The 15,063-nt window shown below is 47.5% G+C and overlaps 2 protein-coding genes across 17 annotated transcripts in view; one reads left to right on the top strand and one right to left on the bottom strand.

Annotated features, from left to right (window-relative positions):
* The window catches only part of SEC31B (SEC31 homolog B, COPII coat complex component), a 63,132-nt gene that overhangs the window by 29,736 nt on the left and 18,333 nt on the right, over window positions 1–15,063 (top strand). For 10 of the 16 annotated variants that reach the window (XM_057734915.1, XM_057734914.1, XM_057734919.1 and 7 more), the window contains 7 exons: window positions 1,390–1,567; window positions 1,989–2,297; window positions 2,523–2,581; window positions 2,884–3,030; window positions 3,327–3,443; window positions 3,898–3,969; window positions 4,201–5,330. In XM_057734915.1, coding sequence (XP_057590898.1) covers window positions 1,390–1,567; window positions 1,989–2,297; window positions 2,523–2,581; window positions 2,884–3,030; window positions 3,327–3,443; window positions 3,898–3,969; window positions 4,201–4,380 — 1,062 coding nt within the window. In that variant the 3' untranslated portion in view covers window positions 4,381–5,330. Of the gene's footprint in view, window positions 1–1,389; window positions 1,568–1,988; window positions 2,298–2,522; window positions 2,582–2,883; window positions 3,031–3,326; window positions 3,444–3,897; window positions 3,970–4,184; window positions 5,331–6,281; window positions 6,621–15,063 lie in introns of those variants that run through there. The other 6 variants (XM_057734922.1, XM_057734920.1, XM_057734918.1 and 3 more) reach the window with 6 other exon arrangements.
* On the bottom strand, window positions 9,291–13,242 carry WNT8B (Wnt family member 8B). Its single transcript, XM_057734931.1, has 5 exons — window positions 13,207–13,242; window positions 11,931–12,069; window positions 10,971–11,096; window positions 10,048–10,190; window positions 9,291–9,836 (listed from the first exon to the last, which is right to left on the bottom strand). The coding sequence occupies exons 1-5, from the start codon at window positions 13,219–13,221 to the stop codon at window positions 9,291–9,293; spliced, it is 969 nt and encodes a 322-aa protein (XP_057590914.1). The 5' UTR covers window positions 13,222–13,242.

The following is a 15,063-nucleotide window of genomic DNA, read 5'->3' on the forward strand; positions in this document are numbered from 1 at the left end:
TCCACAACTATTAGAAGCCCATGCACCTAGAGCCCATGCTCCTCAACAAGAGAAGCCACTGCACGCCCATGCTCCACGATGAAGAGTAGCCCCCGCTAGCTGCAGCTAGAGAAAGCCCATGAGGAGCAATGAAGACTCAATTCAGTCAATAAATTAATTAATTAATAAAAAAAAAAGCAAAGTAAACAAAAAAACATAAGTATTTAATTTTCTCTGGAGCAATTTGAAATCAAATGGTATGGCATTTTTAATTTTGGTTTCCACTTGTTTGTTGTCCATATATAGAAATGTAATTGGTTTTTATGTGTTAATCTTATATCATGTGACTTTTAGATGCTCATAAATGAGATTCTTAAACTCATTTATTAGTTCTAGGAGTGTTCTGTGGATGTCTTGGGATTTTCTGTGTAGATAGTCATGTCGTCTGCAAATGGAGACAGTTTTATTTCTTTTTGTCCAAATTGTATGCCTTTAACATGCAAAACATTCAGTCTTTCACCACTAAGTATGATGGTAGCTCTAGGTTTTTTTAGATGCTCTTTATGAAGCTAAGGAAGTTTTCCCCTCTATTCCTGGTATACTGAATCAGTGTTGAATTTTGTCATATGTTTTTCTGCATCATTTTATATGATCAAATGATTTTTTTTTCTTTAACCTGTTGATATGGTGGACTACAATGATTGATTTTTAAATGTATCATGATATACATTGTATGACCTGGAGTAAATCCCATTTGGTTGTGGTATGTTATTTTTATATACATTGTTGGATCTGATTTGCTAAAATTTTGCTAAGGATTTCTGTGTTTAAGTTTATGAGAAATATTGGTCTGTAGTTTTATTTTGTGGTGTAGGTATCAGGGTAGTACTGACCTCATAAAGTGAGTTAGGAAATGTTCCTTCTATATTCTGGAAGAGATTATGTAAACTTTGTGTTCTTTGAATGTTTGATAGAATTCTCCAGTGAAACTATCTATGCCTAGAGATTTTTGGGGGGAGGGGTTAATTACAAATTTAATTCCTTTAATAGTTATAGAACCATTCATGTTTTCTATTTAATTTTGGCTGAATTTTGGTAGCTTGTGGTTGAAGAATTGGTCCGTTTTTTCCCTAAGTTGTCAAGTTTATGAATGTGAAGTTATTTGTAGTATTCCTTATTATCTCTTTAATGGCTGCAGATTCTGTTGTAATGTTCCCTGCTTTATCCTTGATCTTGATGAATTATGTCTTCTTTCTTTATATTTGTTAAGTCTTTATAAAGATTTATCCATTTTGTTAATATTTTTTTAAGAATTAGCTTTTTATTTCATTTTCCCTGTTGTTTTTCTGTTTTCAGTTACTTACCTTTCTTTTCCTTTTCAAGTGCTGACCCTTTTTTCTCTTCCATCAGGTTCCAACTGCATCTCTAAGGCCAAGGATTCTTACACCTCCATCATCACTTGTGATGCCCTTGACACCTTCCCATCCTAGCCCTTATCAGGGCTCCAGAGTGCAGAATACAAGTGACTACAGGCCATCTGGGTTCCAGGAAGCCCAGCCTTTGCCCCTGGTCCCTGGGGTAAGGCCTGGTGAGTGACTGAGTGAAGACCTGTCTAGGCAGAGCACAGAGGAAAACAGCTGGCATGGCCAGCATGGATTTGGGAGGCAGTATGTCTATCTAGTGAGAGGAGCTTGGAGTTTGAAGTCTGAATTCTCAGTACTATCAGTTACTGGCTTTGTACCTGTGGGCAACGTACCTAGCCACTTTGTTTCTTTTGAAAATTGAGAGTGGTTGTTATGTTGGTCATTACAACCCCACAGGATTGTTTTGAGGGTCAAATAAGGAATATAGTTAAAAGTATTTTGTAAGTGGTAGATCTCCGTACACATGTATTAATTATTTATTATTATTATAGTTTTTTTATTGCTGCCTTATTCCTCCCTGATGTGCTCTGAGTCTCTCCCAAATTGAAATTTGATGGCAAATGACCTGTTTCTGTCTCATTTCAGCTTTATCTCAGCCACAGCTCTTAGGAGGGCAAAGAGCACAGGCTCCTAACCCCATGGGATTCCCTGGAACATGGCCTCTTCCTAGTCCACCCACGGCACCCCCAGACATGATGCAGCCTGGCTCTGCCTCCCTGCCTGAGGCTCCTCAGTTGCGTCCTCTGCTTCCTGTGAGAGCACCAGGCTTCGGCCCTATGCGCTCCCAGCCTCTAGCTCCTCCTGTCAGCTTCTCTGTGGCACGCCCTCCAGGAGGGCCAGGTGCTCCATGTGCTAGTGACTTCCCAATGACTGGCATCTTGACTCCTCACCCAGGTCGGTGTTCTTCCATGGCCTCCCTCTCCTCCCTCCCCACTACCACCTTGGAAATCTCTTTCCTCAAGCCAGTGAACTGGGGTTGGAGACTGTCAACTCAGAGTGTGACTGGTCTGCAGCGGGAGGTGTGACAGACTCCAACTAAAATAATTTTCTGGTCTTCAGAGCCAAATTTCCAGTGTTTCTGAACATGCCCCTAAATACCTCTATATTTATACTATTCAGGACCTCAAGATTCCTTGAAAAATGCTCCAGTGCCCCGGGGAAACCTCCAGAGGAAAAAGGTCAATGCATCTCTTCCCACTCAACCCCTCATACATTCACCAATGACCCACACTCTAGTTCCTTACAGAAGGCAGCCTGATCCTTCCCATTCTCAGGCGTACACTCTGTCTTCTCTCTTTCCCCACTCACTCTTCTCCCCTCAGCCCCCTCTTCTTTCCTTCTTATAAATGTTCACCATCTCCTCACTTCCAGGTTCCCCACACACTGTTCTGTGCCCTTGTTCATTCATAACTTCTGCTACACCCTCAAAGCAGGAGTCTTTCAGCTTAGACTCATGTGCCTTTGTTTTCTCTCTCTTTAGTTGCCAGAGACATTTATGCCCCCAGCACCAATTACTGCTCCAGTTATGTGCCTCGCCCCTGAGCCACGAGGGGTCCATTCCTCACAGCCCGCCGTCCCCAGTGTGAGTCACGCTCCCCCTGGAGCCCCAGGAGAACTCAGCCTGCAGGTGACAGGAATGATGTGTTTCCCTCCTCTTGGAAACCTTCTTTTCTTGGGTGTGGAAAAACAGGCAGCATCGTAGATGGCTTCATTCCTCAAGTTGGAGGCAGACTCTAGGCTGAAGAAGATAGGGTGGGGGCAGATACCAAGTGTCCCTACTGCAGAGAAGGGAGGATGCCCCTCCCCAGCTCTGCCCTGCTCTAGTGGGAGCCGTGTGACCCTGATTCACTGAGGACTAGTTCTGAGGGGAGCCATGAGCAGGACAGCTTGCCTATCTCTCCTATCTCCCTACTCCCCCCTTAGCAACTTCAGCGGCCACCTGAGAAGATGGACAGGAAGGAGCTGCCCCCTGAACATCAGTTGTTGAAGATCAGCTTTCAGGCACTTCTACAGCGCTGCTCCCTGTCTGCCACTGACTTAGTGAGTCTGAACCTTGCCCATGACACTCTCCTCTAGCCCAGCTGGTCCCAGGATCCCTTAGCTGTAGACCAGTTCCTTGTGTGGCTCTTCTTACTGTTCCTGGATATGTCGCCTGTATCTTATACTTATTTGATGTCCATGTGGAGTTGGGGAGGACTTGTCTGGTCTGGAGTTTAGCTCATTGGTAACAGGACCACACAGCATCGAGACTTAGTTCTTGGAAAGGCAGCAGGGAATATTGGAAGAAGGGTGAGACCGGGAGTAAGGAGACCTGCCATTCATTCCTGGCTGGGTCAGCTTGAGCGAGTCACTTACCCTCTTCGAGTCTCCATTTTGTCCTCCGTGAAATGAAGGAACATTAAGCCATTCTAGCTCTAAGGTACTATGATTCTTTATGGTCCTGTGTAGTGTTAGGCTTAGGGACTGGAATCGGAATCCATTTCCCTCCCTGCAGAAGACAAAACGGAAGCTGGATGAAGCAGCCCAACGTCTAGAATGTCTATATGAGAAGCTCTGTGAGGGAACAGTAAGTACACTCAGTGGTGTTCCTCTGCCTCCTGCTCGTCCACCCTCACCCATGGCCAGAGGGTGCCCAGTGTCCCTTCCCATAGGCCTCACCGACCCTGGGTTCCCTAGAGAATACAGACTTCTTGCCTGGACTGGGCTCCAGAACTCAAGTCCTCTCTTCTCCCTTCCATGCCTACTTCAGGGTAGGGGCGGGGTTGGGCTTACTAACTACAGGCCAATCCCTCCACAGCTCTCACCTCCTGTCCTGGCTGGGCTCCACGAGGTTGCCCGATGTGTGGACGCCGGAAGCTTTGAGCAGGGCCTTGCAGTGCATGCCCAGGTGGTGAGCTGCAGCAGCTTCAGCGAGGTCTCCAGCTTCATGCCTGTCCTGAAGTCTGTCCTCACCATTGCTCATAAGCTGCACATCTAAACCAGGCAGCTCCTCTTGCCAGGAGGCCACTTCTACTGTTACTTAACTCCTTACTGCAGGAAAGGGGAATTTCGGAACAGATTCTGTTTGTTTTTCCAAGTCTTCTTCCTTTGCTGTCAGGTATATGATGCTGTAGGCTTGGCTCCAAACCAGCAGAGTGCCTGCTCTCTACCCCTTTATGCATGGCCCTCTGGGATCTGCCCAGGGTTCTCTCAGCCTGTTCTTCACTTTCCCTAAAACTGTACTCCAACAGGGACTGGCACAGGGTGTCATCTCCCCCCCGGGATATTCTGTCTAAGTGGCTTCTGAGAGGGTGAGCAGGATCGTTAGTTCCAAGACTACCTCTGCTGGACCCATCTTGTGGGTCTTTTGTCTTTCCCCTTCTGTGGGTTATGAGCCTGACTTTACCTTTCCCTTGCCTCTGACTTCATATTTCCAGGTTCATACTTCTCTGAGCCCCGGAGGCTGGGGTAGAGTTGACTGCTGCTCACCCTTTGAACAAGTCGTACACATGGGGGATGGGTGCTGGGCACAACAAAGAGAAGGAACTGGGGCCCTTTTAAGAAGGGACTTCTCATCTGCCAGCATTGTGAAGGGTGGGCTAGGTGAGGTGGAGGGTGGAAGGGGTGCACTGTCTTTTGCTGAGAGCTGTCTTCGGCTATGGGGTAGAAGCAGAGGAACCACTGCCTGTGGGGAGTGGCCCCTGGCTCAGCCTGCCTGAGCCCTGGCCCAAGGCCTAGACCATTCATTCTGCGATTAGAAGCTGGGTTCTGGAATAGGAGCCATATTAATGAAAGACTCTTCTAGTGCTGTTCTTCAAGGTTGGAGGCCCTCCTCCCCTGGCCCCCATACATCTCAGGGCTTCTTTCTCTGGCAGTACTTTCATAGTTGGACTCTGCATTTGAAGCACTGATGTACTTTATGTGCAATAAAGCTGCTTTAGTTTGGTTTCCTCGGTCATCTCCCAGTTATTATCTCCTCTGGGTCCTATTTCGCCCTTATCTGTCTTCCCAGTCCTCTTTGTTCTTGCTCCCTATACCCTAATAAGGCAGGGGAGGGGCTTGGGGACAGATAGGAAGTCAGGAGAGTTGCAGAAGGGAGGTGGCACTGAATTAGGCTCTCTCCTTGCAGCATTTCTGGTCACTCTGTGTGTGTGTGTGTGTGTGTGTGTGTGTGTGTGTGTGTGTGTGTGTGTGTGTCTCCTTCTCCATCCGTGCCTGATGTTCAGCTCCAGGGTTTTCCCCACACCACTTCAGGGCTGAGCTCAGCTACACAAAGGGGCTGGGTGTGAAGCCAGGGGTACAATCTCTAATCCTGTTGTAGATCCCATCATGTCTACAGGCTAGATGTGTGTGTTTGGGAGGAAGGGATTGTCAGGCAGTATTTGTTTGTAAAGCCACTTGCTCTTCAGATAATACTTGCACTAACTTCTATTGATGAAGCAGTGTGAGCCCCGGCAAAGTCCTTTCCCAAAGTGTCTTTGAAGCCAAGAGCCCATTGAAGGGAAGAAAGGCTGGGAGAGGGGATTAGTTTGTTCAGCAGCTGTGAATTTCAGTGGGAGGTTGATGAACTCCGAAGTCTTTGTTTAAATTAAAGGGGGGGAGAAAAAAGCCGCTGTTGGAGCGAGAGCCCCACTTGGGGCCCTGAACTAACACAAGGAGAAGTCTGAGCTGCGGGGAGCTGTGTACTGACTGTGAAGACTTTTCCCAAACACTTTCGGGAAAGGTGTTGTGAGAAGAGAAGGGGGCGGAGTGAGGGATTAGCATGTGAAATGAAGTTTTCATTGACTCCGGTGGGGGTAGAAGGCTATTTTAATGGCATTTTGTTCTCTTATTTTCCCTTCTTGAGCTCTTTAGAGATATTGTTTTGCTAAGGCAGGCTTTCTTCCCCCTTCTTTCCAGTCTGCGGATTGCCTCTATGGGAGCCAACATAAATATTTCTCCTCCAGGAATGCGGGTTAATTAAAAGGAAATGAATGAGTGGAAGCATCCAATCCAGACCGACAATAGGCGAGTGCCCTGGCCTGCCCTTCCCTCCCACCACCACCAGCACCGCCAGCGCTGAGCACGACCCTGTCTCTGTCTTTGCCCTAACCTGCTGCTAAGGCCAGTTGAGGCTGAGATTCTTTTCAAGAAAAGAAAGCCCTGCCTGTGTGTAGGCTTACAGGCCAGGGACAGGAAGGAGACGGTGTTTTGTCCCCTCCACCCAGCGTGCTTGTCACTTCTCAGGACCTCCCTCTGCTTCTGTCCCCTGGCTGAGACAGATGGACTCCTAAAGAGCACACAAGAGGAGGGAAGGGGTCTGGGTTCCAGGACTCACCCCACAGTACCTTACCAGTTGGTGGCACAAGCCAGACATCTTTCTCAGCATCAGTTTAGATCTGTAAAACAAAAGGTTTCACTAGCTGGTCTCGAAGGTGTCTTCCTAAGCAACAGGTCTGGTTGTCCACATTTATAAAGAGGACCACAGCACTGGTGATCGATTATAAGAGAGAACCTAAACTCCCTGAATGCAGGAGAACAGTGTGTTGTTTACCACTGTATTTCCACTCTGGTGTTTGTTGAATAAATAAATGAATGAATGGATAATGCAAGAGGGGGAAAAAAGCAATCCAGATCTAAGGTAGCTCAGTATTGTTTTCTTTATAGATGCAAATGAATGTGGTATCCATCATATATCCCTTTGGGAATACAAAACAGTAACCTAAGAAAGAACTTTCTGGCAGCATAACATGTTTCCAGTACTGACCTGGAGTTATCAAATGTGAAGCACAATAGTTCCCCTACTTATATGCTGAGAGACCTCTTGGAGAATGTAGCTTTCCTTTACAACTTTGTACTTTTATACTTTCTAGCTGCCTTGCCAGAGTTTCCTACTGTACACTATCAAGTAATTCTGCCAAGTGGGACAGCCAGGTTAGTACATACTGCTGCTTGGTTAGGGATGAAGAGCAAGTTGGGAGATTCAAGAGGCCCAGATCAAAGCTGAGGCAAGGAGCAAAAGGCATTTTGCTGATGGAACTGGAAATGAAGCAATAGGAGCCCCTGAAGGGAAGCATGTCCCTTACAAGGAGGGGAAGGGGAACCTCTCTCCTCAGTAAGTGTTAGTGGGACCAGAAGATGTGTAGGGTTGAGGCCAGGGATTTGAGGTCTGACCTGGCCATTGTCTCAATTTGGAATATGGGAGCTCTTCCACTCTCACCGGTTGGCCCTTAGAGCCTCCACCAGGTTTACCCACTTGGAGTCACTCCTCCTCTGTGCTCTGTCCTCCTCTACGAGAGGCAAGATGAAGTTGTCTAGCATTTGATCATTTCTGCTCCGGAAGGGCTGCCTAGTGCCCAGACTCAGGACCATCCTAGGGGAAGGGAGATGACTGGGAAGCTCCTTGGGCTGCAGAGGGTCTGTCAGGGATTAGTTCTTCCCTTCCCACAGCCCTTTGTTACCAAGTCCCTGCTGTACTGCTGCTTTCTGAGAAGAGAACCAGAAGACTCAAGCACCACAAGCAGCAAGGTCTTAGCTACTGAGTGAATGTATGAGTGGAAGTTTTATGGGGATGATTTACTAATCCTTGGCAGATTAACCTCAGTCAGGCTGGGATAACTACTTAGGCCATCAGGGAAGTGAGGCTCACAGAAGGATAGTATCCTGGCAAGGTGGGAGGGAGGAGAGGGCCTAGAGGTTAAATCTTACACATGCCCTTCCCCACATCCCCAAGAATAAGTTCAATACCTGGGGGAGAAAAGTCACATGTCACAGTGACTGCAATAAATTAAGTTTCAAGGTGCTGAACTTCCCGTTACTAACAGTTTCACTGCAGGAAGTTTACGTATTGAAGTATCCAATGCCTGAATCCTGCCTATTTGAGAACCAGGTTAGTGAAAAGAAAGGGTCCCAGCTTCTCCTTCCTCTGACCTATCTTCAGAGGTGCAAACCAGGGTCTGAATGGGAAATTAGCTTATTTATCTCAGTCTTGGCTCAGGGGAATAAGATCTTTTGGGGAAAGAGAAGAGGTAAAGTTGGTTGCTAGGAGGATGTAAGTTAGGAGCAAGTTGAAGTTTACTTTAAAGGGTAGGAAATGAGTGGCCGTCTGCCCTTACATCCTTCCTAGATGTTGTGGGTATGTATCTGGAGCAGCTTGCGTGATTGTCTAGGAAGGTCATTGCCCCACTGGCAAAGTCCATTAGAGACATGGTATCACAAGGGTGAGTGGCGTCCTTGGTTTTCAGCAAGTCAGCACTCTAGGGTTACCACTTCCTCCATCTTCAACCCCTGCCTCTAGGAACCAACCCCCAAAGACATACTTTTTCCTGGGTCAGTTTCCTCAGTGTCCCTTCAGGGAAGGAAAGAAGGAGAACTGGAGAGAAAGCAGAGATTCCTGGGGAGTCTATACCAGCAGTTAGGGAATCAGAAGCACAGGAGGGCCTCTGCAGAAGGAAGATGTGGCTATGGCGGAGAGCTGCCAGCAGAAAGTTGGGGGGATGGGGGTGGAGGGGGGAAGATGGGTAAAAGAGAAAAGCCATGCTTTGCCAGGGGCCCTGCGTATCTCAGAAGGGTTCTTCCAGTTCCTAAGATCCACAGGCTAGGCCAGGCATTAGGGCAGCTAGGACCAGGAAGGGGAAATGCCTATTCTGTTCATAGTCCAAGGAAGATCAATAGCTCAGAATCTCAGGACAGAGGATTCTTAGACTTAAGTGTGGTGAGCGCTGGAGGCGGACAGCTGGAGGAGCGCGCAGAGGAATTGTGGAAGCAGGTCGGAAAGTGGCAAGCACAGGAGAGATTGTAGGGTCTCTCCCTCTCGGGGTCCCGGGCCTTGGTAGTGTGGGGTCCCTATTCCCTAGATTCCTCTATTACTGGGGTCTCTAAAAGAAGCCAAGGACAAATGGGGAAAGGAGAGTGGGGGAGAGGAGACCCTTAGGGTTTTCTCTCGGGTTTGTGCGCCGCGCCCCCCCGCGGTCGGTCCGCGCGGCTGCAGAAGTATTTGGTGACCCGCCGGCGGCACTGCTCACAGCGGACGGCGCAGCACCAGTGGAACTTGCAGTTGCAGCTGGACACGGTCTCGGCGCGGCGCTCCTCCACCGCCAGCCCGCAGTCCCCGCAGAGCCGACGGCAGCTACGGCGCTCCCAGCGGCCCAGGGCCCGGCCGCGCCGCAGGCACTCTCTGCCTTCGGTGCCTAGCAGTCCTAGCGTTTTGTTCTCCAGGCAGTAGTCCGGGGAGTCCTCCAGGTGCACCAGCTCCCTCGTGGAGATGGAGCGAAAGGTGTCTGCGATGGCGCCACGGCCGGCCGCGCTGTTGCCAGCACCCTGCAGCAGGTCCACCTTGAGAGCTGCGTGGTACTTCTCTTTCAGGTGTGCGCCCACCTCTCGGAACTCAGGCAGCTGCAGCCAGCAGGTCTGCGTGGTGCAGCTGCCAGACACGCCATGGCACTTACACGTGCGTTTCATGGTGCCCTTCACGGCCTGGGGAGAGAGCTAGGAGTGAGCGGGCCAGGGATCAAGCGCCTGGGGCTTCTCGCCCTCTGGCGGGTTGCGAGGATTCTAGTTCGCCTACGTGGCCAGCCGGCTTGATGCGGCATTTCCCCAATCTGATAAATGAGTTGAAGAGCTGTCCTCATCTAGGGCTGATATTGGATGGAGCCAGCTGCCTGATTCCAGGGGCTGCAAGACTCACCTTGCGGCCGGCCTCATTGTTGTGCAGGTTCATGGCTGCCCGAGCATCCTGTCCTGTCTCCAGGGCATCGACGAACTGCTTGGATATTGCCTCTCCGAAGCCCACGTTGTCGCTGCAGCCTCCCCACAGCCAGCCCTGGCCCCCTGGAAAAAAGGCAGTGGGAAGAAAGGCCGTTGAGCAGACAGACACAGAGACTCCTGGGCTGCTGGTTCTAAGTGGGTTTGGGGGGTCTGGGGTGGGAAATGAGTCAGGTGTGGCGAGTGTCCTGTCCCCAGGTTAGATTCACCCTAGATTTGTTTTTGCCCCCTTTGTGCTCCTACTTCCAGCTTCAGCCAGTCCCCTGCTCAGGACTCCATGACATAAGTAGCTGCCAAGTGAGGCAGGTGCCTGCTCACCCCTCTACTATGTTTCTGGCCTTTGGGCAGAGTGTGCACAAGCTCTGCCAGTGATTGACGTCCAGAAGGGACAAAATGGTGCTAAAAAGGTGAGGAAAGCACAAGCACTGAGGGGGAGAGAGAAGGGCAATTGAGATCATATGAACGGCCGTTGGCAGTTGAGCTGGAGGGCGGAGGATTGGCAAGGATAGTGGAGGTAAACCATGGAAAGCAGACAGGAATAGGCAGCATGGAAGGATGTGCCCCACTACGTTTGAGACAGTAATAGGATTGAACCTGAAGGGAGTGTTCTTCCTTTATCATTATTGTGTTTAAATTAAGGAACCCCCCAAACAGAGAAGAAGGGCCTCCAGCTACATTTAGCCTGGTTTGTCACTGTAGGGTTTGGACTGAAACTGGTTCGCCCTGATTTTCTTTAGATTTAGAAAAATACAACTCTTCTTCATTCCACCAAGTACCCACCAAGCTTTTCATGACTTAAGTGAACTTGACTGAGCCGCCCTACCCACCCCCAAGATCTCTACTCACCCAGTTGCCCATTACGGGAGTCATCACAGCCACAGTTGTCAAAATCCCCAAGGCTGCAGTTTCTAGTCAGAGTGTACATGACCCCAGCAGAACTGATGGCATGTACAAATGCTGTCTCCCGATTAGCTGACAGGAACCAAAAATTGAGTGAGTTAGAGGGAAGAGTTACAGCCCCAAGATATACCTTTAATACCATCATTATACCCTCCTCTCCCTTCTCCATTCTATTTCCCCACCTTTATAATGTACCTTACTCTCTTCCAGGGTCTGCTCCAGCCCTGGTCTCAGTCCTTGTGTGAGATCTTTTCAGGTCACACATTTTATGACTAAGTGGCTGTATTATTGTTGGCATGGGCGGGATTTAGGTGGGAAGGAGCCCAAGAAAGAAATGTGGGAGAATCTGAAAGTCAGGTTGTAAAGAACCCATCCCCACTTCCTCCTGGAACATTGAAGTCTGAGAGGCAGGTGCTAGCTAGTCCTGGAAAGAACCACTGATTGGCAGCTCTTTCACTCCCTGGCATGGCCACTTTTTATCTTCTCCGTGGGAATCTGGTCTTGCCCTGTAAGTCAGTTCCCACTTGCCCTGTGCTTCTCTGCTGAGCCTGCTGAAGGAAGGGGCTAAGAGGCATGAAGATTTGACCCCTATCTACCTTCTGATGTTGTTTATGTTTTGAGGAAGCATTTAGCCATTTGGGAGGCTGAGGATGATATAGGATTGGGGATAAGGCAAGGTCCATTTATTGAGCAGTGAGGGTGTTGGGGAAGAAAGAAAAAAAGCTCTATAGATAGGAAAGAGGAGCTGGAGAAGGAATAGAGAAGAACCTGGAGAGGGAGATGACCTGAGAGCAGAGACCAGCTGAGGAACAAGGGTGTAGAGGAGGCAGGGGGGCCATCCCTGGAGCATGGGGCTCTAACCTGTGGCCAGGGGGTCCAGGGAGCTGTGGCCGAGGCTTTCCTTACCACTGCGAAGGCCACCATGGCTGGACAGCTGCAGGGCTCTCTCAGGGCAGTTCCAGCGGTCCCAGGCAAACTGGTATTTGCATTCTTCAATACCACTCTGGGCACCAGCTGCCACACTGCTGGAGTAGATGAGGTAAGCCTGCAGGGACACAGGGGTCAAACTTCAGACTCACAGCAGCTGAACTAGGGAGGCATTTGCCTGAAATTGGCCAAGCACCTCTTTTCCTGCTCACTTTCTCATCCCTCCAAAATCATGACAGAGTAAGCCCTTTAAATATGCTGTCTCATTTAACATAACAGATAACCTTGTGAAATAGGTAACATTTTATAGATGTAAAACATTTTGCCCAGGGATTTCCCTGGTGGTCCAGTGGTAGAGAATCCATCCTGCAATGCAGGGGACGTGGTTTCAATCCCTGGTGGTGGGGGGGGACTAAGATCCCACATGCTGCAGGGCAACATTAGACCCTAGACCTCACTACCTCTATTCATTATACTATTCTGTCACTCTAAAATGAGCCTCAATTACATAATTCATGGATTTTCAGCTGTTTTCATCCTATTACTAGCTTAGAAGAGAACATTTTGCACCTGGAAATGTCCTTAGAGATCCCACCCTGCACTGAGAAGAATGGGTGACTGTAGCCTGACACTGTGAAAGAAAACTTTTCTGGCTCTGGAAATTCTGGCCATAAATTCAGAGTCAATATTCCTGAGTTCTTGTCCTGGCTCTGACACTAATTTGCTGTGTGGTTTGGGGTGTGTCCCTAACCCTTTCTGTGCTGCAATTTTTCTGCCTGTAATATATACAACATAATAAAAGATATGGAGGGCTTCCCTGGTAGCACAGCGGTTAAGAATCCACCTGTCGATGCAGGAGACACAGGTTTGATCCCTGGGCGGGGAAGATCCCACATGCACAGAGCAACTAAGCCCATGCGATGCGCCACAACTACCGAGCCTGTGCTCTAGAGCCCATGAGCCACAACTAATGAGCCCATGTGCTGCAACTTCTGAAGCCTGTGCACCTAGAGCCCATGCTCCACAACAAGAGAAGCCTGCACACCACAACGAAGAGTAGCCCCCACTCACCACAACTAGAGAAAGCCTGTGCAACAAGAAAGACCCAACACAACCAATAAATAAATATTTTTAAAAATAAAAAATATTTAAAAAATAAAAGATGTGGATATAATGAAAAGAAATTGACCTATGTAGTCTTCAGTCAAGAAGCTGAGTGAAATTCAAATAAATCAAAGGAAGGTTTTTTCCTTACCTTTGGACCAGTCATCAGGAAATTGTTCACTGACCTAGAAGAGAGAAAAACCACAGAGCGTAATAGAGATACACCAACTCATTTCTGCTGCCTAGAGTTGTAAGAATTACTTCAGCAAATATACAGGCATACTTCAGAGATATTACTGGTTTGATTTCAGATGACTGCAATAAAGTGAATATTGCAATAAAGCCAGTCACATAAATTTTTTTGTTTTCCCAGTGCATGTAAAAGTTATATTTACACTTTACTGTAGTCTAAGTATGCAATAGCATAGTCTAAAGAAATACAATCTGCCTTAATTTTAAAATACTTTATTATTAAATGTGCTAGCCATCACCTGAGCCTTTAGCAAGTTGTAATCCTTTTGCTGGTAGAGGGTCTTAACGTAAATATTGATGGCTGCTGACTGATCAGGGTGCTGGTTGCTGAAGGTTGGGGGTAGCTGTGGCAATTTCTTAAAATAAGACACTAAATTTTGCCTTATCGACTGGCTCTTCCTTTCATGAATGATTCCTCTGTAGTATGTAATGCTGTTTGATAGCATTTTGCCCACAGTAGAACTCCTTGCAAAATTGGAATCAATTCTCTCAAAGTGCCACTGTTTTATCAACTAAGTTTATGTCATATTCTAAATCCTTTGTTGTCATTTCAACATTCTTTACAGCCGCTTCACCACGGGTAGATTCCATCTCAAGAAACCACTTTTTTGTGCTCATCCATAAGAAGCAACTTCTCCTCCATTCAAGTTTTATTATGAGATTGCAGCAGTTCAATCACGTCTTCAGGCTCTGCTTCTAATTCTAGTTCTCTTGCTTTTTCCACCACATTTGTAGCTATCTCCCTCACCTAAGTCTTGAACTCCACAAAGTCATCCATGAGGACTGAAATCAACTTCTTCCAAACCCCTGTGAATGTTAATATCTTGACCTCTTCCTATGAATCATGAATGTTCTTAATTATCTGGAATGATGAATCATTTTCAGAAGGTTCTCAATTAACTTTGCACAGATCCATCAGAGGAATCTATCTATGGCCGCCATAGCATTATAAAATATATTTCTTTTTTTAAAAAATTTTTTAAAACTCTTTATTGGAATATATTTGCTTTACACTCTTGTACCCATCTCTGAGGTACACCAAAGTGAATCAGCTGCATCTACACACATATCCCCATATCCCCTCCTTCTCGCGACTCCCCCCCACCCTCCCTGTCCTGGCCCTCCAAGGCATCTCCCATGAAGCTGATCTCCTTTTGTTATACAGCAACTTCCCACTAGCTATCTATTTTACAGCTGGTAGTGTAAATATGTCTATACTACTCTCTCACCTCGTCCCAACTTCCCCTTTGCCCCTCACCCCAGCCCCGTGTCCTCAAGTCCATTCTCTACTTCTGTATCTCCACTCTTGCCTGTCACTGGGTTCATGAGTACCATTTCTTCAGATTCCATATATATGTGTTAGCATACAGTATTTGTTTTTCTCTTTCTGGCTTACTTCACTCTGTATGACAGACTCTAGGTCTATCCACCTCATGACATATAGTTCAATTTCATTCCTTTTTATGGCTGAGTAATATTCCATTGTATATATGTGCCACATCTTCTTTATCCATTCATCTGTTGATAGGCATCTAGGTTGCTTCCATGTCCTGGCTATTGTAAATAGTGCTGCAATGAACATTATGCTACTTGTTTCTTTTTGGATCATGGTTTTCTCTGGGTATATTCCCAGTAGTGGGATTACTGGATCATATGGTAGTTCTATTTGTAGTTTTTTAAGGAACCTCCAAACTGTTTTCCATAGTGGCTGTACCAGCTTACAATCCCACAAACAGTGCAGGAGAGTTCCCCTTTT

Source organism: Hippopotamus amphibius, chromosome 5 (genome assembly GCF_030028045.1).
Source record: "Hippopotamus amphibius kiboko isolate mHipAmp2 chromosome 5, mHipAmp2.hap2, whole genome shotgun sequence".
NCBI classification, from domain to species: domain Eukaryota; kingdom Metazoa; phylum Chordata; class Mammalia; order Artiodactyla; family Hippopotamidae; genus Hippopotamus; species Hippopotamus amphibius.